At 38.9% G+C, this 26,526-nt stretch overlaps 1 protein-coding gene across 10 annotated transcripts in view; it reads right to left on the reverse strand.

Annotated features, from left to right (window-relative positions):
- zc3h18 (zinc finger CCCH-type containing 18) overlaps positions 1 to 23,857 on the reverse strand; it is a 45,775-nt gene extending 21,918 nt beyond the window's left edge. For 6 of the 10 annotated variants that reach the window (XM_029432984.1, XM_029432987.1, XM_029432986.1 and 3 more), the window contains exons 1-10: positions 23,647 to 23,796; positions 21,528 to 22,504; positions 20,144 to 20,228; positions 19,585 to 19,733; positions 19,321 to 19,416; positions 19,043 to 19,185; positions 17,495 to 17,524; positions 16,931 to 17,045; positions 16,320 to 16,585; positions 7,038 to 7,220 (exon numbers count right to left, since the gene is read on the reverse strand). In XM_029432984.1, coding sequence (XP_029288844.1) covers positions 7,038 to 7,220; positions 16,320 to 16,585; positions 16,931 to 17,045; positions 17,495 to 17,524; positions 19,043 to 19,185; positions 19,321 to 19,416; positions 19,585 to 19,733; positions 20,144 to 20,228; positions 21,528 to 22,493 — 2,033 coding nt within the window. In that variant the 5' untranslated portion in view covers positions 22,494 to 22,504; positions 23,647 to 23,796. The other 4 variants (XM_029432980.1, XM_029432982.1, XM_029432979.1 and 1 more) reach the window with 4 other exon arrangements.
- Positions 23,858 to 26,526: the final 2,669 nt, after the last annotated feature.

A 26,526-nucleotide genomic window follows, 5' to 3' on the forward strand; every position in this document is an offset into this window, starting at 1 on the left:
GGAAGTCGAATGGTTACTCTGGCAAAGTTACAGAATACATAGATAAATAAGCAAATAAGGTTGACGTGATTACCATTGACATAACCATAACGTGTAATCTGCCATTTTAATTCTGCTATTTTTATAATGGTACTTCAGACTCATTTACATCTACACTGATTATTGTACTGTAAATGCTCTTATTCTGTCCTTGTACTAATTGTTAGGTTTTTGCTGTGAAGCACTTTGGGCTGCAATTCTTGTATGAAAGGTGCTATACAAATAAAGCTTATTATTATTATTACGTATTATCCTGTATTTTACAGAATGTATCACTATGTGGCATACCGCCAGCTGGTGAGATTTTGTTGGGGAATACTTGGTAAGAACCACAGAATGCCATCATGTGCCATTCAAAAGATCTGTGCTACGTTTCCATCTGACAACTACACGTCATTCAAGTATCAGCACTTTATTAGAGTCAATAACAAAACACAATGTCAGTTCAGTGATTGAATCTGCTTCTATACAGCACAACAGCATCCCTCTGGTTTGGTTCTTCCACCGACTGCTGAGTGGATCTGGGACTTCGAAAGGTTCATCATCAACATTGTCTTGGCACAAAGCATTGACTCTTGGTCAAGAGTTCAGTAACATACTCTGCAAAAAAATATGTTTTATAATCAAGCATTAATTAATTAATATTTAATTTAATTTATTTATTTATTTATTATATATATATATATATATATATATATATATATATATATATATATATATATATATAAAAATAGATATAAAATATATACTATTTTTATATATAAAATATATATATTATATAAAAATGATATAAAATATATATCTCTATATATATAAAAATAATCTAATATATATAGTATATATTATATATATATAAAAATAGATATAAAATATATATATCTATATATAAATATATATCCCCTATATATATATAAAATATATCTATTTTATAATATAAAATCTATCTATATCCCTCTCCTCTTATCTATATAAAAATATAGCTCTATATATATCTCATCTTCTATATCTCTTATCTATTATCTCCTCTCTCTTCTCTCTCTCTATCTCTCTCTTCTTCTATCCTATATCTCTCTCTTCTATCTATCTTATATCTATCTATATCTCTCTCTCTCTCTATTCTATATAATATATATATATATATATATATATAGATTAATATGAGCTGACCTTGGGAACAACAACTTGATTGGAACGGGCAGTCCAGCTCACTGACCAGTGGTCAGCGCCTGCATGGACTTGTGGTGTATCCGTGGAGGGGGATCAGTCTGCAAAGCAATTTCATTCTGACATGTCTGAAATGTACAAAACACAACTTTACTAATAAACCTTTCAAACCAGCTTGAAATTGTATTGCATGTTTATACATGTCTGCGTAAAGAAAATATCTAATAACATTCATAATAAAAGATGTGGTTGAGAGAGCAATGATATCAAATTAAACAAATATATGAATTATGTACATACTTGCTGATTGTATTTTTAACACTTTCATGTGCAGGTCTACTGGTACTACAACTGTAATGTACAGATGACGTACAGTCTGTATACTTACTGGTGTACACACAGCTTCCTCCCCAGTGTGGATGTCCAATAGATGGTCGCTGATCATACAGGTATCCTCAGTTCTGTCAGTGGCTTCATTCACCAATGTTTCAATACCTCTGTAATAATAGGGTGATAGTTAAAAGTTAAATAGACTCACGCTTTTGCTGAAACTACAGAATAAAATGGGGAAGCCTGTTATAAACATTGAATCTATACTTAATTAAGCTAATGAAGTGTAATTAGCTAAAGTTATTAATACTACAAACAATAACACAGATATTGGCTAGGAACTGGTGTAAACTCGTTACATACAGTAGGCCTAGACCGATTATGGCTTTATGCTTGAAACAATAAATACAGTAAACAAGTAGCACGGCTTACCTTTGCTCTCTCCCTTTTGGCGAATGCATTTCGTCGTCTCTTTGGTGGAGGACTCTGCACCGGCGGACGTGTTTGAATCGGCATGCTGGCTTGTGCTGGCTGGGGTCTCGGCAGTATTGTAGGCACAGCATCTGCGTTCAGTTTTAAATTCTTTTTGCATCTCATTTCCTTGGCGAGCATAGTTGTTCGAAACACGATCTCTCAAAGTGCTTTCCACAAATCATCGGTTTCATCGCCACACTTGTCTTGTCCATAAACGCAACATTTTATTATATTTTGGCCACAGAAAGCTAGATTTGGAGACGGCCCCACATCCCCATACAACACATCGCTTCACAATTATCCTTGGTGATCGATTGTTCATTCTTTCTCGTAATAATTGACAGCAGTCTTTGCTGGACGCTTCAACGCAGACGAACACTGGCGGCGGCTGTATTCTACTTGTGACGTCATCGCCCGAACATTGCCGAAGGGGATGCTCTAGGCGCAGCGATCGATTGTTGTTAGCGGAAGTCATTTTTATGCTGTGATGGTGATTCATTACGAATACATCAATATTAAAAATATATATATGGCACATTTCACAATAGATATGCAACCTCTATCATATACCAAGCCCGATAACACTGACGAAATATAATTTCGTAGGCCCTTTAAGTACAAGTACAGAAGTAATATTAAAATATAATTAAAATACCATTAGTAATAGTAATCATTATGGAGAATGGCCCATACCATAATAACATATTGTATAATAATTATTGATGCATTAAAGAGGTTAAATGTGTAAGATATGCCACTTATAACATTAAGACAATGAACTACTATTATCAACAGAGTGTGAAGAGGTAACAGTGATGACGTTATGTCAAAGACGTCTCTGTGTTGCAGAGATATCTACTGAAGTTAGCATGCTAAAAGCTAGCTGCGCTCCGTCCAGTCTGAAATACCACTTGTTCCTCTAGAGGTGATAGTGAGTCACTGTAGCTGCAGTTTGCCTCAGTACAGAGGGAGAAGAAGTACAGCTGCTGACTTTCTTGTAGATATTACAGACTTGTTCCTGTTTTATAGTTTGTTTATTAAATTACATTCAAAGTGGCAGAAATGAGAAAACCCCTGCACCACTTCTCCTCGTCCTCCCAGCTGCCAGGAGGAGGTTTGTGTCTGAGATGTAGTGGAGTACAAGTATAACGAAGCAGAACAAAAGAATACTCAAGTAAAGTACCTTACATTTGTATTAAAGTACAGTACTCGAGTAATAGTGGTCTGAATATACTGAATTTGAAGAAAATAAACTCCGCCTGAATTATTTTGTTGAAAAAGATGCCTGAAGATGACTATAGCTGGTAGGTAAGAGCTGGAAAACACAATAGGAACATAGCATCAAGTATTACCTAGTTCAGGTTCAAATTTCAGAACAAAAACACAACATGTTAGACAGGTTTTTCTAAGGGCAACACCAGGCGTTTCCAAGCTGAGCAATTTGGAGATATTATAATATTTATAGACAAAAAGGCAATAAATAACTATTATATACCCATATTCCCTGTCAGTAGTGTTAAGATAATATATAATGAAAAATGTCTTATTCATTAAGTTTACAAATAGGGGCCCTATTGTATGAATCCATACCAGATGTGCATAACAGGACATGTGTTGACATGAGATCCATGCCCCAAGGCAGTTAAACCCCTCAAAGGTCATGACTTAGTGACCTTTGACATCTGATTAGATTTCCTTGGCACCATGAGTCTGGGGCAATGGAATGTGGGTATGTTGAAAGGTTCATGCATTACAAAGTGTGTGCGTTCATTCAGTACTCCTATTTAAGGATCAGATTCTCTTTGTCAGTTGGGACTCTACACCATGGGTGTCAAACTCTGGCCCGCGGGCCAAATTTGGCCCGCCGTGTAATTTCATTTGGCCCTTGAGGCAATATCAAATTAACATTAGAGCTGGCCCGCCGGTATTATACAGCGGCGATGCCGCTGTAACACCGCATTCACCGCATTCACCGCTAATACTACAAATCACATAATGCTCTGCTGTTGTTTTGGCGCGCCAGCCATGCTCTCTCCTCTGTGTCAGTAGCGATCCGTGTTCTTGCTCAACGCTTCTGCTGAAAGCCGGCCGGCTCACCCCGCCTCCCCGTGTCTCTCTCCCAGACGTGCTGCGGCCTCATTCTACAACTGTCAGTGTCACTGTGTTACCCCTACCAAAAATGTCGAAAAGGAAGGCAGAAAACAGAACTTTTCTGGACAGGTGGGAGACAGAATATCTGTTTATATATGTAAAAGACAGACCTGTTTGTCTCGTTTGTGGAGCCAACGTGTCGGTAACTAAGGAGTACAACATTAGGCGACACTATGAAACGAAACACCAGGACAAGTACAAGGACCTGGACACGACTCAAAGGAGCCAGAAAGTAGAGGAGATGAAAAGAGGTTTGGTTTCACAACAGAATATGTTCAAAAAAGTCACAGCACAAAATGAGGCTGCTGTAAAGGCAAATTATATCGTGGCAGAAGAAATCGCCAAATCAACCCGACCCTTTAATGAGGGAGAGTTTGTTAAAAAGTGCATGCTGAAAGTTTGTGACCAAGTGTGCCCAGAGAAAAAGCAGGCCTTTTCAAACGTAAGCCTGAGCAGGAACACAATAGCTGAGCGCACATGTGATCTTGCCACCAATCTGCATGACCAGCTGATGGAAAAGGGAAAAGATTTTGTTTCTTTTTCCCTTGCTGTGGACGAGAGCACTGACGCGTCTGATACTGCGCAGCTGTCAGTCTTCATCCGCGGTGTCGACTCAAATCTGTGTGTTACGGAGGAGCTTTTGGGAACTAACCTCCAAATGGAGCTGATTGAACTCCAGTGTGATGACACGCTGAAGTCAAAGTATGATGCTGTTGGCGCCGCACAGTTTCCACAATTCATCCCTGACACAATGCCTCAGCTCCGCACCCAAGCTGCTCAATTGCTCTCCATGTTCGGCAGCACTTATCTATGTGAGCAACTTTTCTCCTCAATGAAGATGAAGAAAACGTCTCACAGGATACGTCTGACTGATGAACACCATCGTTCGATAATGAAGGTTGCCTCAGCTCAAAGCCTGAACCCCGACATTAATGAACTAGTATCCAAGAAAAGATGCCCGGTATCTGGCTTGGGCACATCAGATTAGATCAGTGTGTCACAAACTGAGCAGTAAAAAGGCCTGAATGGTTGATTTATTCATTGTTATTTTGTTTTCAAATTTATTAGCCTGTGGAAAAAGTTAATGTTGATATTTACCTCAGAAGGCTGCAAATAGAAAAGAGGCATTCCATTTTTTATTTAAATTTTATTTAATATACCATTGATGTTTTTTCGTTCGTTTTTTGAAAGTTGATTTTGCACTATTAAGTTATATAAGCGTTGCTTGTTCCATATTTAGTGTTAAAGCAAATCAGTGTAGCAAACTGAGCAATAATTAACGTTTTATTCATGCACTTTCTCTTGCTACTTCAAGGCTTGAATGTTTGATTCATTCATTATTGTTATTTTATTTTCAAATGTATTAGCCTGTGGAAAAAGTTTATTTTGATATTTACCTCAGAAGGTTGCAAATAGAAAAGAGGCATTCAATTTTTATTTAAATTTTATTTGATATGCCATTGATATTTTTTAATTATTATTATTATTATTATTTGAAACTCGATTTTGCATGTCACTATAAAGTTATATAAGCCTTGCTTGTTCAATATTCAATGCAAAACTTGTTTGGGTCCCTATTAAAAGGTTAATTTGTTCAACCTTGGCCCACGGCTTTGTTCAGTTTTAAATTTTGGCCCAGTCTGTATTTGAGTTTGACACCCCTGTTCTACACGATTGTATGCTGTGAAGCAGGTAGTGTTCCAATTATTTGTTTGTTGCGCAACAAAATAATTAATCAACTATATCTGTGTTTGATTGATTCATCTCTGTTTCATACCACAATGTTGTGAGTGATAAATATCCTTGACAGTAGTAATGACAGAGTAAGTGAAGTATAAACACATTTTTTTGTAATATTTGTGCTTTTTTTGTATTTTTTTCTGAAATTGAATAGAATAGAATAAATGAAGTTTTTTTGTAAAACAAACAAACAATTGAAGCAGCATATTGTCTTCATTGGCTACACGATACGCCACTCATCGGGAGACTCGGTTGCTATTGGCTCGGTCTGTAAACAAAAGAAGAGGGGCTGGCACTTCCTTATCAAATTGACACTCATTGGCTTTTGCAGGCTGTAGAGATGGCATGGAAGCTCCTATTTGCTCAAATTAGGTGTCAATAGATAGCTTAGAGCAGGGGTCGGGAACCTATGGCTCTTTCGATGACGCCATATGGCTCGCAGACAATTTTGAGCTTTGATTTGCGAAGGGCGGGGCTTTGCTCCCGACACAAACACATGTGCGCACACACCTAGAGTCAGAGAGAGAGCGGAGGAAAGGAAAGGAGAAAAAATAATAATATCCATGTACGCACAGGATATTTTCTATATAATTAACTGTAATGTAATCCCAGTGCTCACCCACAAATGGTGTAGTCCTGTGTGGAAAAAAACAACCCCAACACACATTATTGAAGTTACAAAATCAACAGAACTTCCCAAATGTGTCCACATTTGCAGGATAAACTTGTAATTTAACGCTCTTAAATGTTGTATGCGTCTGCGGTTAACCTCTTATGGGGGACTCAAATACCTACAAACGTCATACCCAAAGTATATTATAAGCTGCTCTTCAACCATTTGCTCTCTCTCTGTGTGTGTGTGTGTGTGTGTGTGTGTGTGTGTGTGTGTGTGTGTAACCCCCAAATAATTATCTTAAAAGAAAGAAAACAAACGCGTGTTTAGGCGTCTGTGTATGTAGAACTGTATGTGAAACCAACATGTGATGCCATTTTAGGCTAAATTCACATTTGTTGGGAAGGTAACAAAAATAATTGTATGCAGCAGGGTAATGTCAATGCTGCTTGTTTTTCAACCCATAAAAACTTATTTCCCCATCATGATGACACAGGATATCCTGACTTGAAGGAGGAGTTCCTACCTGGAGGAGTTTGACATAGAGACGGAGGAGCCTGAGGGCCGATGTCGCCGGCGGCCTCGGGGTGGGGAGCCCAGCCCAGGGCGCCTTCTGGGGGATTTGGACCGACGCCATGGGTCTTTCCATTCATCTGGTCGCCTCATGACTGGAAGAACCTCCTTGTTTGAGGGAGGCTCTATTGGCCTGCTGAGAAGATTGCAACGATGATCAATCTACTCATTTTGGATAAACAGGATGTACCAGAGCATTTCTTCTGTGTCATTCTAAGTCTCAAACAATTTTTTATTAGGCACTTCATTTGCAAATGTATATATTTTTTTTAACTGAGCAGATTGCTTTTATTTTATAACATTTAATGTGCTAAAAACTTTTTTAAATCAATGTGCATTTATCTAATAAAGAATTATGAGCAATTCTTAAAGTATATGTTGTTCACCCAAAGTGTTTGCCTTGATTAAATCACTTGCAAATAACAAAATAATCACACAGACAATGATATGCTTTCCCTTGAAAAGCCAACTCTTCATTAAGCTGCTGTAATAAAGCATCATTATGATTTGCTCAGCTGTTTCAGAGCAATGACAACAGTAATGTGACTTGTTGAGAGTATATTTATTAATTACCACACCCTCTGATCTATATTTACCTTCACCCAACTCTTTTGCACTGCTGCACATGAACCAAAATAGCAAGTGCACAGTCTGTGCACACAAGACCTACCACTTGGGCATCACTGGGAACAATTTGGTTATGACTTGTTTATCCAGCACATCCCATAGATACTTGATTGGGATCTGGGGAATTTGCAGGCCAAGTAAACACCTTGAACTCGTTGTCGTGTTCCTCAAACCATTGCTGAACCATTGTTGCAGCGTGGCAGGGTGCATTATCCTGCTGAAAGATGCCACTGCCATTAGGGAATACCGTTTCCATGAAGGGGTGTACTTGGTCTGCAACAATGTTTAGGTAGGTGGTACGTGTCAAATTAACATCCACATGAATGGCAGGACCCAAGGTTTCACAGTAGAAGAATGCCCAAAGCATCACACCGCCTCCACCAGCGATCCTTCTTCCCATAGTGCATCTTGGTGCCATGTTTTGCCCAGGTATGTGACGCACACGCACCCCGGCATTCACATGTAAAAGAAAACGTGATTCATCAGACCAGGCCACCTTCTTCCATTGCTCCGTGGTCCAGTTCTGATGCTCACGTGCCCATTGTAGGCGCTTTCGGTGGTGGACACAGGCATCCTGTGTGTGTTATGACACCTTTCTAACAGAACCACCATTAACTTGTTCAGCCATTTGAGCTACAGTAGCTCTTCTGATGGATCCGACCACACGGGCCAGCCTTCGCTCCCCACACGCATCAATGAGCTTTGGCCACCCATTCACTGGTTCTTTCCTTGGACCACTTTTGGTAGGTACTGACAACTGCAGACCAGGAACACCCCACAAGAGCTGCAGTTTTGGAGATGTTCTGATCCATGTGTCTAGCCATCACAATTTGGCCCTTGTCAAAGTCGTTCACATCCTCACGCTTGCCCATTTTTCCTGCTTCCAACACATCAACTTTGAGGACAAAGTGTCCACTTGCTGCCTAACATATTCCACCCACTGACAGGTGCCATTATAACGAGATAATCAATGTTATTCACTTCACCCGTCAGTGGTCATAATGTTATGGCTGATCAGTGTATATCTCTCTTCTAGAACTGATACATTTACTGTGCATGTATTACTCTGGCCTGTCAGACTGCTGAGACTCGGAATGTAAGACTCAGAGTGTAAATATCTCTGCTCTCTTATAATCTTCACAAGGAGCTCAGATATCTGTGTCTTTACTGTGGCATTGGGGGCTGTACGCTCCGTGTGACTTCACGCTTTGATAGCGACAAAGATGAGGAAACGACTCGTTTCTTTGATTCGTCCACTGCGTCGACATAATACTGCTTTCTGGGAGGGGATTCATTTCCAGCTGATTAATTATCAGGTATACGGTATGTCACCCAACCCTAGCGCAAAGGATTAATAGTAATAACCTGCTGACATGACAGACATCCTGTATATGGGAGCTGATTTGCAATTAACCACTGGATAATCCAAAACTACAACATTTACAATCAACATGTATTGGATATTCCCAAGTAGAGAGGCAAATGTTTATTTATACGAAAAAGACACCAAGATTTAAATGTTTATCTTCAAGGGTGTATCTAAACATTTGTTGGAGGAAATTAACACGAGTGGATACTGTGAATTTCACTTTCCTGTATTACAGAAACTTTGAAGTAATGTTTGATGCATTGCTGGTTTAGGCAGAGGCTAGGCAGTATAATTTGCATGAGGAGTATCACTATCATCCATCTGGAACAGGGAAACATACTTGAAATTACAAAATCATCTGCTCAACCACCATTAATGAGTGGGCTTCCTTATATATGTACATACACAATGCAAGTACATAAAAGGCACATAACCCCTAGTGAATGAGAAACTCCGCAGGTATGAAGCAAGAGCAAACGAGTGACCTCAGAGCACAACTCAGAGAGCTAAAAAAAAAGAATCACAACAGGGAGCTATTTTTAGCACTCAGACATTTTTTCTTATCAACAAAATGTGTAATTTGAGGAAGGAATGAAAAGAGGGAAGCAGGGCAAATAAACCCCTTGAGGCCTAAAGAGTACAACAAAAGTTTGCAGTCCTTTGTAGGTTTAATGATTCTGCCTGAGGAACCTTCTGGAAAAGCATAAACCAGTCTTGTTAATGCAGGCTTAGTGGACGTAATCTGATGTTTAACTTTGCATGAACTTTATATCAACGTTTGATTTTTATGTTAAAGCAGGTGTTGGAATTTTTTTTAAAGTGTCACAGAGAATACAGGCTTCAGGAAGTTGAAGTTAAAGAAAGACATGAATAGTTAAAATACAAACATTTGAACATATTCACAACTATTTACAGTCATGTCTCTCCAATTTGGGTATGGTAAACTTATTTAACATTCATGGTTAACTTGTGGGATATCCTTTCTTTAAGTGAATATGAAAAGTTTTTGGTGAATTTATGTGCAGATCAAATGTTATTGTTAGGTGATTATATATGTTGGGACTCACATCATAGTGACTCAGCCCTGGATCTCAATCTCACAAGAACCTCCGTGTGAAAAAACCCTAAACCACTTTCTGTGTCTGCATTAGGAAGGGCCCTAATCTCCGACTGAGGACTCAATGTACAGTAGCGATTGGTTACTGTAGCCCAGGGGTGGCCAACCAGTCAGAGGTTAAGAGCCAAAAATGTTACTATGCTACTGCAAAGAGCCACATCATACACAGTCACAGATGCCACCCCCCCCTCTCCTTCTCTCTTTTGTTTTCAGCCTTTCTCTGTGCTCCCTTACTCTCTTCCTCCCCTCTCTCTCACACAGACAAAATGAAAACCTAAAACCAACTGCGCGCACACGCACACACACAGAATTGAACCTCTCCTACCAGTATTCAGAGGCCAGTTATTATCAACAATGAACATTATGTGCACTATCACACACACAAACTCTCAGGAGAAAAATGTGCATGTTGCTTCTTTAAATTAGTGGGACTTCTGACATTCCTTGCCTCGAACAATCCTCCTCAAATCTGGCTTGTATTCCGTTGTGGTCACTCCAAGCAATTATTTCACATGTGTTTCAGTCCGAACAGATCGATACTTTCATTTCACGTGTTTCAGGGTAGAAAACACCGACTCACAGACGTTGTTGACCCAAACATTGATAGTAGCTTGAGCGCAGTCCGTCTCAGCATTAAAAGGGTCGACGAGGAACGGAATCTGTGACCTTTTCAGCTGTAGATCATGGAACCGGGTCGCAAAGTTTTCGTACAGGGTTTCAACCAATGTTGCATATCGGGCTGTTTGCTTTCTCAGGGTGGCACCGGTGGCTTGTCCGCTTGCTTTTAGCAGAGAGGGGAAATGCGCTAATTCTCCCTTTTGAAGATACAAATACACTTTGCACTAGGTCAGGCAGCATTTTTATATGAATATGAACTCACCCACTCTACTAAAAACGTCCTATGTTAGTCTTCATATTTTCGCTTAGCTGTGCATTTTTCCCTGCAATTTTAGGATCGAACTCAGATGGTCAGATAGTGTTTACTCTACGATAGGTTTTTTCCCCCCTCGAAGGTGATTGGTTCACTGCACTTGGGCCACATCACAATTAGATGCGCTGTCATGCTCTCATACTGACACCACACATGCACACACGTAGCCTACACACAAATAAAATTCGATATGAACTGAAGAGCCGCATGAAACTGTTCAAAGAGCTGCGCACGGCTTGAGAGCCACGGGTTGGCCACCCCTGCTGTAGCTGTTGACCCATGACGTCACCGGATCAACAAAACCGTAAACTCAGCGTTGTGTACTCTCTTTTCTCCCAGTCCTCTTTCTCAACGGACCCTGTCAGTGCCATGAAGGGTCTCCAACAATAGTGTTGCAGCGACCAGCTGAAAGCACGCCGCCGCTGATTGAGCTGTAACAAACAACAACTCGAACATCAAAACGCTGTAACAACAAAGACTATTATTAAAACTATTTTATGAGACTACATTGACTCACTATCGTTTTACTTTGTTACAAAGTTGGTTCCCCTAGAGCAGACATGGGCAAACTACGGCCCGCGGGCCATATACGGCCCATTAGGCTTTTTAATCCGGCCCGCCGAGTGGAACTGCTTGATGAAGATATAGTCAGCGAGTTAAACAAAAAGGCGGAGTCCTTTAAGTTATATTCACTAGCACTGGATGAAAGTAACGACATAAAGACACTGCTCAGCTCCTAATTTTTATCCGAGGGATTAATGACAGTTTTGAGATAACGGAGGAGCTTTTGAGCATGGAATCGCTGAAGGGGAAAACGCGAGGAGAGGACTTATATGAACAGGTGTCTGCTGTCATCGAGAGAATGAAGCTGCCCTGGAGTAAACTTGCCAGTGTCACCACGGATGGATCGCCAAATTTAACTGGAAAAAACGTCGGGCTGCTGAAAAGAATCCAGGATAAAGTGAAAGAAGAAAACCCTGACCAGGATGTTATTTTTCTTCACTGCATCATTCATCAAGAATCTCTGTGTAAGTCTGTATTGCAGCTTAATCATGTCTTGGATCCAGTTGTAAAACTCGTTAACTTCATATGAGCAAGGGGACTTAATCACCGTCAGTTCATTACGTTCCTAGAGGAAACCGATGCGGATCTCCAGGACTTACTTTACCACTCTCGTGTCCGCTGGTTAAGTTTGGGGGAAAGTGTGTCAACGAGTGTGGGAGCTCAAAGAGGAGATTCGCTCGTTTTTGGAGCAAATGGGGAAATCCGACGAATTCTGAGCTGACCGACACGAACTGGCTTTGTGACTTTGCGTTTGCTGTGGACATATTGTCACACAGGAATGAGCTGCACGTTAAGCTGCAGGGGAAAGATCAGTTTGTGCACGACATGTACACAAATGTGAGAGCCTTCAAATCCAAGCTGATTTTATTCTCCAGGCAAATGTCAAACAAATCTTTCGCTCATTTTCCCACACTGGCCATGCAGAAAGAGGCCACCCGAAATGTGAAGAAATACTGCAAATCACTGGACGACATGCACAGAGAATTCTGCCGTCGGTTCTCTGATTTTGAAAAAATTGACAAGTCACTTCAGCTGGTGTCCTGTCCCCTGTCACAAGACCCCGAAACAGCACCGCATGAGCTGCAATTGGAGCTGATCGATCTTCAGTCTGACTCCGTCTCACAGGAGAAGTTCAAGTCTCTTGAACTGAATGACTTTTACGCTTCACTTAACGAAGCCACATTTCCAAACCTCCGGAGGACGGCACAGAAGATGCTGGCATTGTTTGGCTCGACCTACGTGTGTGAGCAGACTTTCAGCGTCATGAACATCAACAAAGCCCGTCACAGATCCCGGTTAACTGACCAACACCTCAGATCTATCCGGAGAATTGCCACAACAAAACTAACTCCAGACTTTGATGCACTGGCAAAAAAGGGAGACCAACAACACTGTTCCCACTGAAATGTGAGTTTCTCTACTGTGTTATGAAAAAAATGCATATGGAAAGTTTGGAGGAGCGTCTTTTAATTAAGAGCAATGTGCGCATTTACGCACAGCAGCGGTACAGTAGCTTAATTAACACGCCGCACATCGCTCTCAATTTAAAGACCCTTTTCTAGTTTCTGCTGCAGGCAGGATATTTAATACAGTCTATCTCTCAGGACAATCCGTCCATTATTTTGCGGGGTTTAAAACAATTAGAAATTATTGAGCTTGAGTATTTCGTTGGGTAATAATATGTTTTGAATGTTGAAAGTGATTCCATTGATCTTTTTCCAGTAAATGTTGATTTCTTTAACTTTGCACCTTCAATTGAAATGTATAAAAAACAGACGCAATCTCCAGGTTTGATAAATTACATTGCGTGTCCAAATGCTCCTGGCCCGGCCCCTCTGTCAAATTTTAGAACCCATTGTGGCCCGCAAGTCAAAAAGTTTGCCCACCCCTGCCCTAGAGGCAACATAATGATGTCACATATAATAATGAATAATTATTTTGATAATCATTTCCTTTTATTAATATCAATTATAATAAATATTTGTTGATAACCAGAATTGCTCCTACCAGAACCCAAACATACATATATTACATATAGATTTTCCCACAAATAAAGTTAAACATACAGAAGTTTGTCATAGCATTAAACCAAACATTTGGTAATATACCTCTAATGTGAAGCAGTGAAGTAACTTCTGCAATCGCGGTAATATCGGAAATGTGTATCTCTACAGATTAATTTTTTTAATTAATGGTTTAATTGGATGTCATCTATTGTATATCAATATCCTGTAATATATACAGTACATTTCTTAAATCTTTTATTTACATTTTTATTTTTCAATTAGGGGTATACCAGTATGCAAACAGTAATGAAAAGGAGTGTATGTTGAATACATGGGATTTACAGTTTTGTTTTTTACTGTGGTCTCTATTTGGATATCCTAGAGAATCCTAGAATTTCATTGGCATCTACTATATTTCTGGTATTGGGACATCCCTACATAGGTCCAACCAGTTCTTCTTCTTTAACCATGACTACGATTAGATCACAGGGAACTGAGCACATCCCTAGAAATGAGTTGTTCAAACTGAAAGGATTTCCACGTCACTTTGTGCTTTACTTCACTCATCAATGAACACAACTAAATGTGGGTGTTGGCTTGGACTTTATGACTATGAATACAAGTGACAGGAAAATGGTAATGTGGGACACCACTGGCTGAGTTATTAGTCCAAATGATGGACTTTCCCAATATGAACTACTGCTTTTCCATACACATAGCTTTACAGATGGCTTGAAAGAATGCAAACCAAGTTGAAGTATTGCATGGCGCATTGAGAGGAATACATTTTTTTTTTTTTTAAACCAATAACTGGAATTTCTATCTACAATTGTTCATGTCTTGTTTCAGTAAAAAGTAAACAAGGTATAAAATGGGTCAGTAAACAACATAATGTTAGTTTTTTCATGTAAACTGGCAGTTCTACAATAACAAAAATAACTTTGCTGTCAACTATTTTTGGTGATGTGAAAATTTCAGAACTTCTAAATGTGTCAACTGCCAAAGACTTTGCTATATTATCTACAACATTTTAGCTATCCATTTAATATCTCTGGATATATTTTGATATAATGTTGGAATCATGACATGTATAGTTATTGCAGTATAAAATGTATGCAAGTATTTTATAAATTATAACCAACACCTAAACATGAACTTATAAAGCGAGACTAAAATATGAGAATTATACAGCTAAAATTTAGTAAAAAACTACTATATTCAAAACTGTTTCGGGAACAATGCCATTATGCAACATTTCTTTTTCTTCCTTACAGCTTTATTTGATGTAGTTTTACAATCCAAATACAATCATCTTCTGAAGAAACTGAGTACTGAATCAAAGAAGTATATTGACAAGGAAGTAAGTAATGTTAGTATTTATCACCATATACTACAATGTCATGGTGTCTTTTGTGGGAGGAATGATGATAATCAATACTTGTTTAGTCAATTAGGGTAAAAACAAAGTAATCTTTTTATAACTAAATTTTGTGAATATAATACAACTGAAAGCAGTGTAAAGGCAATTCTATGTTATGTTACATTGAGCTTTGGGGTCAGTTTTGTCATATAATCAGTTCATTGCAGAAGCTTCTTTACCATTCTTGTATATTTTAAATAGAACATAACCCCATTTGTTGGGGTTTGATCAGATTACCTTTACATTAATGAATTTTAGGCCTTAAAATAAATTAGATATAAATCCATTGCAAATTTCAAATGACCATTGCAAAAGTCATTGCAAGTGTTGTGTAAACTTCCTTTTCCTTCCTGACACCTGGAGGTTTGGGCTATAACCATTGCCCTTTCAATGGAAAATTAAGTGCTGAACTCATGGTGGTTGATATGGCTGCCACGTCAACAAAAAACATTATTGTTTGAAGCATAAATTTAGATATTTAGAATTTTTTACAAAATAATTGGTTTTAAGAAGAAATATTCAAGTCATTTATGTTTCCTTTCACTATAGAGCTCAGTTTATATTGCACTATATTACAGTGTTTCCGACTTTGTGAGATTGTTGTAAGTGGACCTTGGACGCTCTGGGGGGGTCCAGGGGCATATTCCCCCAGAAGAAAGTGTGGGGAAGTTTCCAACACCGCAACAGCCCTCTGTCGCACTGAGGACAGTTAATAGTAGATGGTTGATAGTCACACCAAGAGCAGGGAGCCCCGTCTGACCCCCCCAGGAAGCAACGAGGTCTCGGGCTACACAGTCTAGGTTATTATTAGGAAACACTGTATTAAACTATTAATTTTCTCCGGCTGTAAGAGGCTAGTTTTGTTTTGACTGGGCCTAAACGCTTTGTTGCAGTGTGAAGCTAAAGCTATAGCTTATGGTAGAGTGGACTTCCTGTGATTTCAGATTAAATAAAAGTTATATTTCTGGTGAAAAGCATAATTCATAATAATATCAAAAAATATCCAGGGTATTGATATCAGTATCCTCCAGGCTATAATAGTGACACTTGCCTCTCTGAGTCAACCACACCGAATAATTACAAAATACATAACTGTTAAATAAAAATAAAAATCATAATGACTGGGTTTTACTGTCTGGGCTCCTTACTGGTGTATCAAAACATGTCATCAAAACCAGAAGCCAACTCAAATTTCACTTACTTAGGTGGCAGGCTGAGGGGAGAACGTGGTTTTAGTTTGTCCTCGTCTTTCTTCTCCCTGGCGTCTCGAGGAGGACGCATCCTTGGCCTCTCCTTCTCATCCCGCTTCATTCGGTCCCTCTCCCACTCTTCTTTCCGCCGCATCCTCTCCTTCTCGCGCTCCCGCTCTCTCTCCCTCTCTCTCTGCCGGCGCTCCCTCTCACGGTGATCTCTTTCCCTCTCTCGGTCCCGCTGCCTCTCCCGAGGGTCCCGATCACGTTCTCGCTCCTGTCAAATAAATATGTTCAGTTTCAAAACTATTTTGGCTTCCTGTGGAACTAAGTCCCAGACCTATATATTACCACTAAACTCTAACGACTCACAAATACAGTTTTATTTCTAAAGAAAAAGGCTCAGTATTTTCGGGGAAATAAGAACTGGTGACTGCACTTTTTGTTAAGCGCTACTCCTACAGGAGTAAATAGAAATAGTCTTTAATAAATTAACTGTCTGTATAACCGTTTTCATGTCATTGTGCTATCCACTGTACCATCACATATTGTCCTCTGCTTTGACTTTATGCTTAGACATTTTTTTTTTCGTGTTGTTGAGCAGACTGTGGAGGATACTCACACTGTAGGGGTAAGGAAGAGGAGCTTCTGTGTACTGCACTCTGAAGTTTTCATACTGGCCACCTCGCCAAAGGGCCTCCATTTCATAGTCATAGTATGGATCAGCATATGGGTCACTGCGGAGAAAAACATTTGAGCAATTGTACAATACCTCACAAGGTTACTTAGCTGTTTATTGAGTATAATGCTAAATATTTTATTTTGCTGGTTAATTTCCAGAATTGTGTACAAATGCTTTATTTATTTTTTTACAGTTGTTCAAATTCATTGGAAGTTAATACTACATCTATGATTCAGACTGATTGTTCAGAAAGAACATTGAGACCTTACACACAGTTTTATGAATGATCTCACTTGGATAGGCAATACTTTCGTCTCTGACAAGAGACATGGACCAAAAAGCTGTGCAGTCATTCATGGTTTGCTCAATCAAGATAGAAATGTTAAGCAGCGTCTCTTCAACCATTTTTATACAATGACAGTTGTGTTTGATACTCAAGTAATAACTGTCTACACTATGGTTTAGGGAGTTTTATTAAGGCTGTCCAAGTTGGTCTACACTTACCCATATATCGGATCTCTGAAGTCCATTTCACTGAAAGAGAAAAAAAGATTAGAATCAATTAACAAAAAACAATCTTGTCATATTTAGCACTGATTTTTGGTATTTACTGCTAGCTAATTATGTGTATATGATTAAAAGGGCAAACTTGTGTGCTTCTTGCCGCAGCAGCAGAAAGTAAAATATTTTCTTTGGGGTAGGAAAGCCAGAGGTGGCCCTTTTTACAAATAAGTATAAGGAGATTTTATGACAGAAAACCAGCATTTACAGATAGACTGGTGTGATTTAATTGAATATAAAATGTAACCAATGACAAAAGGCAATAATTATTTTTTCAATCTTTCATAGAGCATCAGAGATGTTCGGTGGCTTATTCCTGCGAGAGCTGTAGTTTCATGAGCTGTTACATAAAATAATGTCCTATGAAGTAGTGTAAAGCAGTGGTTCCCAAACGGTGTGAGACAAATCTTGGTGTGCGGTGGGATTTTGAAACAATTAGGCCTATTGCATTTAACTGTACTCATGGTTATGAATGTTTTTTTATTTACTTCAGTGTTTCCCCTAGGTTTAGTGCTCTGCGGGGTGCTGCCTGGGCTGGATCAGGTCCGTGCATGGCGCAGATGTTTTAAGTTCTCTCCTTACCTTTCCTCCGCTCTGTCTCTGACTGGAGGTGTGTGTGTGTGTGCGCGCGTGTGTGTGTGTGTGTGGGTTAGGAAGCAGAGCTCCGCCTTTCATGAAGCGGAGAGAATATAAATACGCAAAGCAACTGAAACGTGCACATACTTGAGATAAATAACAATAATAATAAGCGTTTAGTTTATTTAATAAAAGAGCACCTGTTCAATGTGAAAAGTGAGTTGTGATTCACAGGGAAGCACTCTACTTTATCGGTACTTTGTCCTACACACTTATTTGACAATATAGAAACAATAGAACAATATAATTTGCGCAGGGTGGGAAATATTAAGAGTGTGACACAACAAAGGCTCTCTGCTAGTGTGAAGGAGAATAGCTATCTGACAAGGACTAGGCTAAATAAATGAATAAATGAGTGGTAACAGTGATACTCTGTGTTATAGAGGGGATTTTGCCCGGATATGAACACAGGTGTGCCTTGAGATTTTGGCTTGGTCTTTGGTGTGCCTTGGCCACAGAAAGTTTGGGAACCACTGGTGTAGTGAACATGAAACACTACAGCATCTTTGAATAGACTATTAGAGCACAAGAGGTCTGGACAATATTAAAAGGTCTTGTCCATACGTCTTCAAGTCATATATGGTTTACTGGAAGAAAGACGCCATTTAAACAAAAAGATATGCTCCAACTGATAATCAATATTATATGTGGAACACTGTTTGAATTATTATGTATTGTGTCATCTCATTACTCAAATTATGAGTATGGCTTGATTGTTTGACTTATTTAAATAGTTTCAAGGTAACAGAGGAAAAAGATTAGCACAAAACATGTATTTGAGGGCTGGAGGTGCGAGCAACTGAAAGATGTACACTTAATCAGAATAACAATGCATTCAATGTAAGAAGGTAATACTCTCTGATGATGCGGTAGCTGCGTTCTCTGAAGAAATCATTCTCTTTGTCAAACTCTCTCTCGTCCTCTCCGATGGTCACGTTGAAACGCTTCTCCTCAAAGTCTGGCTCCTGCTCCTTACGGATAGTGGCCTTCTTCAGCACCTATGGGACACAGAGACGGATACAGAATAATTGCATTAAAACACTGATCAAAAATAGCAGTGAAAGGGAACTATACCACACATAAATCTGGAAGTCTTATAATGACGTGTAGAGAACTTCAGTAGTAGCGTTTACCTCTTTGGCATGTCTTAGACCTCGCTCCCAGGCACTCTCCACAGGAGGCTCCACTGGAGGAGGTGGTGGGGGGAGCTCCTCCACTGCAGGTCCAGCCTAAAAACAGTGAAAGAAATTATTTACTAGTTTCTCAATATTTGCACACATGCTGACAGATGTAGAGGACAAACAATACAATCAGTAGAATAGCAGAATTATGTGCATTATTTCTTCAAAATTACAGATATTATACACCTTTATGCTTAACAAAAGTAAAAGACGTACCCAGGGATTATTGGGTATGAGTGGGTGTGGTCCTCCAGGAGGCGCTCCATTAGGTGAGAAGAGGTCTGGTTTACTGATGAGGGAATAGTTACCTTTGTCATTGACTCCGGGGTGGATGAACCTACAGTTCATACCCCAAGTGCAATTTCCTGGAGGAAAAACAACGTACCAATAGAGTTTAAAATCAGTTGCCGGCAGTTTATAACGCAAGCAGTTACCCAGAGTAAAAAAAACAAATTATTTGTGGTTCTTTCTTAGATTAGATTAAATTAAATTATTAAATTAGTTTTAATTATGGATGCAACAACATGGTCTTTTAAATTTAATGCCAATAAGGGATATCCCAAATCACATCAATATGCTTTTGTTGTATTTGTATCATGTTTCGAACAGACAACTAAACTAATTTATAGTATGTCTATAAGTTTCTTTTTGAGTACACGTTTTACTATGAGCAATAGAAAAATAAACTGAAATTTATATTAAGTACAACAGCTCCCCCTGTTGTAGAACTAAATGAAATCACTAACAGGCATGAGACCTGTTCTTCACCACCTACCTTTGATAAAGAACCTGCAGATGGGACGTGGTCTGATCTTCCTATCTGAGGGATCTTTGACCTCCCCCTCCTCCAGGTCATCGTCCTGCCCAGACATAAAAAAAAAAGGCAAATCACGACACATTAAAGAGTCATAATGTTTCCTACATACTAATCATTAAGGCTGTCACGATACCAGAAATTATGTCGTCGATACCAATACGAGTTAAAGTCACGCTTCTTGATGCCAACTCGATACCACAGTAAAAAACATAATCAAAACAATAAATCCCATGTACTTAAACATGCACTCCTTTATTACCGTTTGAATACCGTGTTTTTAGGAGGCTTCACAGGTAATAATTCTCACTTCTATTTTGTATATTCGTGATAACATCTCCTTTAAAACAACAAGTTTTTAGCCAAAAACAACCTTTTACAAGATTACATTTGAACACATCATGGGAACATAATAATTTACCTTCGCCCAATATAAATACATATAGATTTTTACTGAATACAGCTTTAATACACCTTAATACAAGTCAATAGAAACCTCACCAGCAGTTAACAGCTAATGTAACTGCTGATTTCAACACGGATTTGTGTTGTTAACAATGTAGCATTATCAGGGGTATTTAGTCTCCAGCTTATACAATATTCTGTGGTAGGCATTCTTTAGTACATCTAAAATATAAACTGATGAACAAGGACATTTTTAGAAATTAAACAAGACATTTTACACCTCAAATAAAGAAATTATTATTAATCTTAATTATAAAATGTTGCTGACATAAAATGGACTAAAATAAGCAAAATCTTGATTTACATCAGGAACTATTTTATTAAAGAAAAGGTAAACAAGATTATAAATCTGGGCAGACATGCAACGCAAACTTTCAATACTTTTACATTTTGAATGGTATTCAAGTTGTGCAGCCCAAGCAGTTTAATTGTAAATATTATTCAGATTGGATGTCACGATAAAGTTTATTGGCCCAGATTCCAATACCAGTACTTTAATAATGGGTATTTGTCCAAACAATCTTTCACATTCCGAGTTTAAGAGTTAAATGCAGTGTAGGCTGCCGAGCAGGCGAGCAGTGCTGCAACACTAGCGGGGTGAGGTAGAAAACAAACACTGTAGTGTACAGAAAGGAAAGGATAGGCATTTGTTCGGCTTTATTTTAGCCGATGCCGACCCATTTATATATGCCCAGATAGGCCACGATACTGATCCTTTGGACCGGTTTGTATTTATAAATTACACAAAAACACTTCAAAAAGAAAAAACTATTTCAGACTAGAGAACAGCTACCAAAACTTCTGAATATGGAAGGCATTTTTTGCCATTCACCTGAACCCTCACACTGAATAATAAAGAATCCAAACTATGTTTACTTACATCAATCTCTCCTTCATCAATCTCTCCATCATCCTCCTCCTTCTTCTTGTCTCTAAAGGAATCTCTACGCATCCTCTCAGGCCCTTTAGAGTCACCTGTCTTTTTGTATTCACTGTCTTTAGGAGATGGAGGGAGGATTGGTTTCTTCTCCTTCTTCTTACTGCTCTTGTACTCACTCTCCTCCTCTTCTCTCTCTGCTTTTGTGTCTTCCTCATCTTCCTCTTCCTCGTGTGCAGGGATGCTGGGTTCCTCTGGGACCTCCTCATCGTAATCCAGTTCATGCTCATCCAGCTCTCGGGAAACAGACGCCGAGTCATCCTTCAACTCCCTCACCGCAACAGCTTTCCTCCTCTCCTCAGCTCTCATTCTTTCGTCCTCCTCTGCCTTGCTTTTGTCTTCATCCTCCTCATCATCATCCACCCCAACTGTCTCAGGATCTTCTGAGTCGTCCTTACTGTAGTCACCGTATCCTTCCTCACCGTCTTCTTCATCCTCTTCAGCAATAAAGCTCTTGCACTGTTCTGGCTCTGAGTCTGGAGATTGTGGGGTGTCAATGACTCTATCCTCTGGCTCCTGTCCTTCCTTCTGCCCATCCAACTGGGCATTGTGTGGAACATCTTCATCCCCCTCCATCAGCAAAATGGTCCCATCCTTCTGTTCCATCCCTTCTCTTTCGCCTACAGGTTCTTCATCTTCAGCGTCTGAGACAAAGTCAGGGACAACCTCATCGTCTTCTTGCCTCTGCTCCTCTAATTTTGCTCCTCTTCCTCTGCTTTTCATCACCTCTTCCTCCTCCTCAAGTCCCCCAGTCTCCTCTTCATGGACTATCTCACTGTCTGAAAATATCCTGCCCTCTTCATCAGGAGAATCCAGAAGCTCACTGTCAGAAAGGCCCTTCTCCTTCTCCTCCTCCTCCTCCTCCTCTGGAGACTGAGGGGACTGGGTAGGGCTTTCAGGAGTATCCATTAGAGAATGTTCTGGTGTAAACACAAAAACAGTATTTTGTAAGAAAACAGTCGTTGTGTAACATCTGAGCCAACATTTTGAAAGTAAAATTCTGCTTTTCTATATAATGAAAACAACATCATGACTTTATATTTCAGAATATTTACTAACCTATTGAGTTCTCAACATATGCACCAAAAGAAAAATTATTATATACAATAATTTTCCAACTGCCAACAGCTTATGTTAATGGTCAAAATACTGGAATTAACATTCAAACAGATTCAACAGGATTTGCACATTATCAACCTATTACTGGATATATCTTAACCAAATGGACAAATCTTCACATTGAGTGTGGTATATTATACTCGGCACAATACAGTAGAGCATATATTGGATTATATAGAACACAAAATGTACGATAGCAAACTCTAAATGTTAGCTTTTGAGTCATTTGGCCTTTGCCTGAGCAAAGAAAAACTAGCTAACTTGCTAACAACCTGGATATCTCAAAGAAGAGGACTAGAACTTTAACTTAAAAAAACACTTTATATGAGAATTATACATAACAATGAGTTTATAAATCACAGCAGGATTTAGTGAATCGAAGTTAGCTTCCTGAGCTGCCAATTCAATAGCAAATGAAAATCCGAGCAATAGCAAGGTAGCTAAAAACTAAGTTTACGTTATCTGCCAAAGGTAACGTTGGGAGCTAAAAACGATATACAATTCCAATGTCTTGTTAGCATTACATGGTATAAATGACCTAATCATGTGTACATAATTAGACAATATGTCCAAGTTTGTAAATACTAAAATCCACCTGCAGCGTAACATCACTGGTAACGTTAACTTCTAATAGCTGGGTCGCGCTAGTAGGCAACAAGGCCTATAGCTTCAACGTCAACGCGAAGAGAGCTGGCTAACCAACGAGCACACTGCCCCCATGGAACAAATCTCCCTATTTCTTCCAAAGAATATAAACAAATAAACCGGTTGACGTTACGTTAATACCGGCATGATTAACCGACACAACCGCTTCAGCAATGAGCTGGCACTGAGGCACACTCGTCTGTCTTTCAATTAACAATGCTGCCTCCTCTGAAGCTAACTTAAGCTAAAAGCGCAGCTATACTTTGCTAGCTGCTAACAACCACACATTTTCATTCACCTTGCCGACCAGAAGCTCTTCAAAGACAGCACTGCTGCGTTAAGAACTGCCCTCTTCTGTTGATGTTGTTTTTTACAGTCTACAATAATTCTTATATGGTTTAATTTAACAGCTCTGGTGGAAGAAAAAAAAAACATTCCTCACGGCACAGCGAGAGCGGCCATTACCTTAACGTCATCAACATACGACAATGCAGGCGGAAAAAAGCCGCGCTAGAAACGAAGGAGGAACGATCTGAGATCAGTGTGAGTGCGATTGGGACGTAGGCAGGAGAACTAAATCCGATTTGCATTCAGTGACAGCACACAAACGATTTGTATTAGCTATTATATTATATTACATTACATTAATGTAATTAATTAATTAATTTGTTGTTCAGTTTGTTTCTGCATATTTTAAATACATAAAATGGATAGAAAATACTTTCTAATACTTAGATATACGTTCTAGATATAAATTATCCGTGTCCAAAGACCTTCGTCTTTTCTTGTCCCATGTGTGCCAGTAAGGACGCTACAATTAAAAGAAAAGGCAATACAATAGCAACCATTGCTCCTTTTTATAAGATGCCAATGAAAAATACCTTCATTGTGTATCAATAACAATAACTACATTTCCAATTATTTTGTTAAACTACTAGTATTTTCAAATGCATGATGGCCTATTTAATCATAATGTGTTATTTGCTATGAATGCAGGAACAATAGTCTGTGGGTCTTTATTTATCTATTATTTTTATTATTATTATTATTATCATTATTGTTGTTGCCATTATTATTATCACCATCATTATTATTATTATTATTATTATTATTCCTTTTGGTTGAAGAGCCCCTTCAAGAAATAAAATCTATGTTTTTGGATTTATAGCCATCCTTTATATGGTGTGCTTAAAATGTTTTTATGTGAAATTTGGCCAAACCAAATGAAACTGCTTCATCTTTATTGCTAATTGCTAACCTCATTTCAAATTGAGGATAAATTCATACATTACACAGTAAGGCTGTGTCGTTTCAGATTCAAACCATTGGATGGCAGCAGTGACCTTACATCAAATGTGTGCAAACGAGTGCAGATGCCTCAGAGATTTTTTGTTTCTTATGTATACAGTACCAGTCAAAGGGTTGAACACTCCTTTTCATTCAATGTTTTTTTTCAAGACTTCAAAACTATGTAAAAAAAAAAAACATGTGAATACTACAATTATGTAACAAATAAAAATGTGTTAAACCAATGAAAATAATCAACCTTTAAGAGTCTCCAAATAGCCACCATTTGACTTGACAGTTTTGCACCCGGTTGGCATTGTCCAGCTTCATAAGGTAGTCACCTGAAATGTTTTTCAATCAACAGGTGTGTCTTGTCAACAGTGAATTTCTTGCCTTCTTAAATGCATTTGAGACCATTAGGTATTATGTGCTAAGGTAGTGTAGGTATACAGTAAATAGCCCTATTCAACTACTGTAGTATTTCTGATTCAAGCTCTGGACCTGGGGTGACAGCCTTCATCGCCGCCCCCTCCCTCTGGAACTCACTCCCCAAACACATCTGTGACTACCGATCTCACCATGTTCAAATCCCAAATCAAAACCCACCTCTTCAGATCTGCTTTTAATGTGTAATTACTTCTAAGTATTTTTAATGTTGATGTCCTTTTATTGTTAATGCAATTTTTAACGTTATGTGTACATGTAAAGCATCTTTGAGTACCTTTTAAAAGCGCTCTATAAATTAAATGTATTATGGCAAAAACTGCTAAATTTAGTAAAGGGAAATGTGATTCCATAATTACTTTAAGACATGAAGATCAGTCAGCCAGGAATTCTTCAAGAACTTTATGTTATAATTAAATGAATCTTTATCAAGTGCCTCAGAAATTGCCAATTACCAACATTTTAGATTGGCGCAAATATGTTTCACAGAGTTCAAGAAGCAGACACACCTCACAACTGTTCAGGGGAGACTTTGTGAATCAGGCCTTTATGGTTGAATCAGGTTCAGGTTAATTTATTTGTACCAGTATGTAGATTTGGTTTGCAGTCATCTATTCTGACATACATTTACAAACACAGACGATAGACAGACATGATGAAAATACTCAACACACTAAACCACTCAAATACAAAATAAATAAGCGTTGCTTCTAGTATCTATGCAATGTTACTATGACTTTCATGTTCATGAGTGTGATGACTGCTGTAAATAAAGTGATTTTAAACTGCTTTGTTCTACACATTGCGATTATAAACCTCCGTCCAGAAGGAAAAAGCTAACAACTACAAAATGTAACGGTACGATCAAGACAGAAGGGAGGTGGGACTCAATTGCACGACACAGAGGCAGATAAATGTTGGATGGAACTGGTCTTTACTGAAAACCTTGCCGTTGTTATGGTACACGCATAGACAGTTGAACATACAAAGTATCAAGGGGTAATCCAGGAGCAGAGTCGGGTCACGGAAACAGGTTTGGTACACGGGCAGATACTCAGCGTAACAGCACAGCAGACAAGGATCAGGCATGGGCAGAATCAAGTCACGGAAACAAGGTCGAGGAAGCCGGGGAATCAAACGCTTGGAAAACGGGACTAATGCTGGAACTCTTGACATCGAAGTACAAAGACGAAGTGGCAACGAGAGACAAACACAACAGACTCTATATACACACCAAGAAGTGAGAGGGAACGAGACACAGGTGCGGACACTAACGAACAGATTGGGAACACCTGGGGGTAGGAAGTAGAAACAACAGAGAACAGGTAATTAACAAAATAAAACAGGAAGTACAAACACAACACAAAACATCTAACGAACAGGCCGAGACCTAATACAAAACAGCTCTATATGGAAAATGCCCTGAGATAACTTCTGTTATGATTTG

This window comes from Cottoperca gobio, chromosome 6, assembly GCF_900634415.1.
Source record: "Cottoperca gobio chromosome 6, fCotGob3.1, whole genome shotgun sequence".
Classification (NCBI taxonomy): Eukaryota; Metazoa; Chordata; class Actinopteri; order Perciformes; family Bovichtidae; genus Cottoperca; species Cottoperca gobio.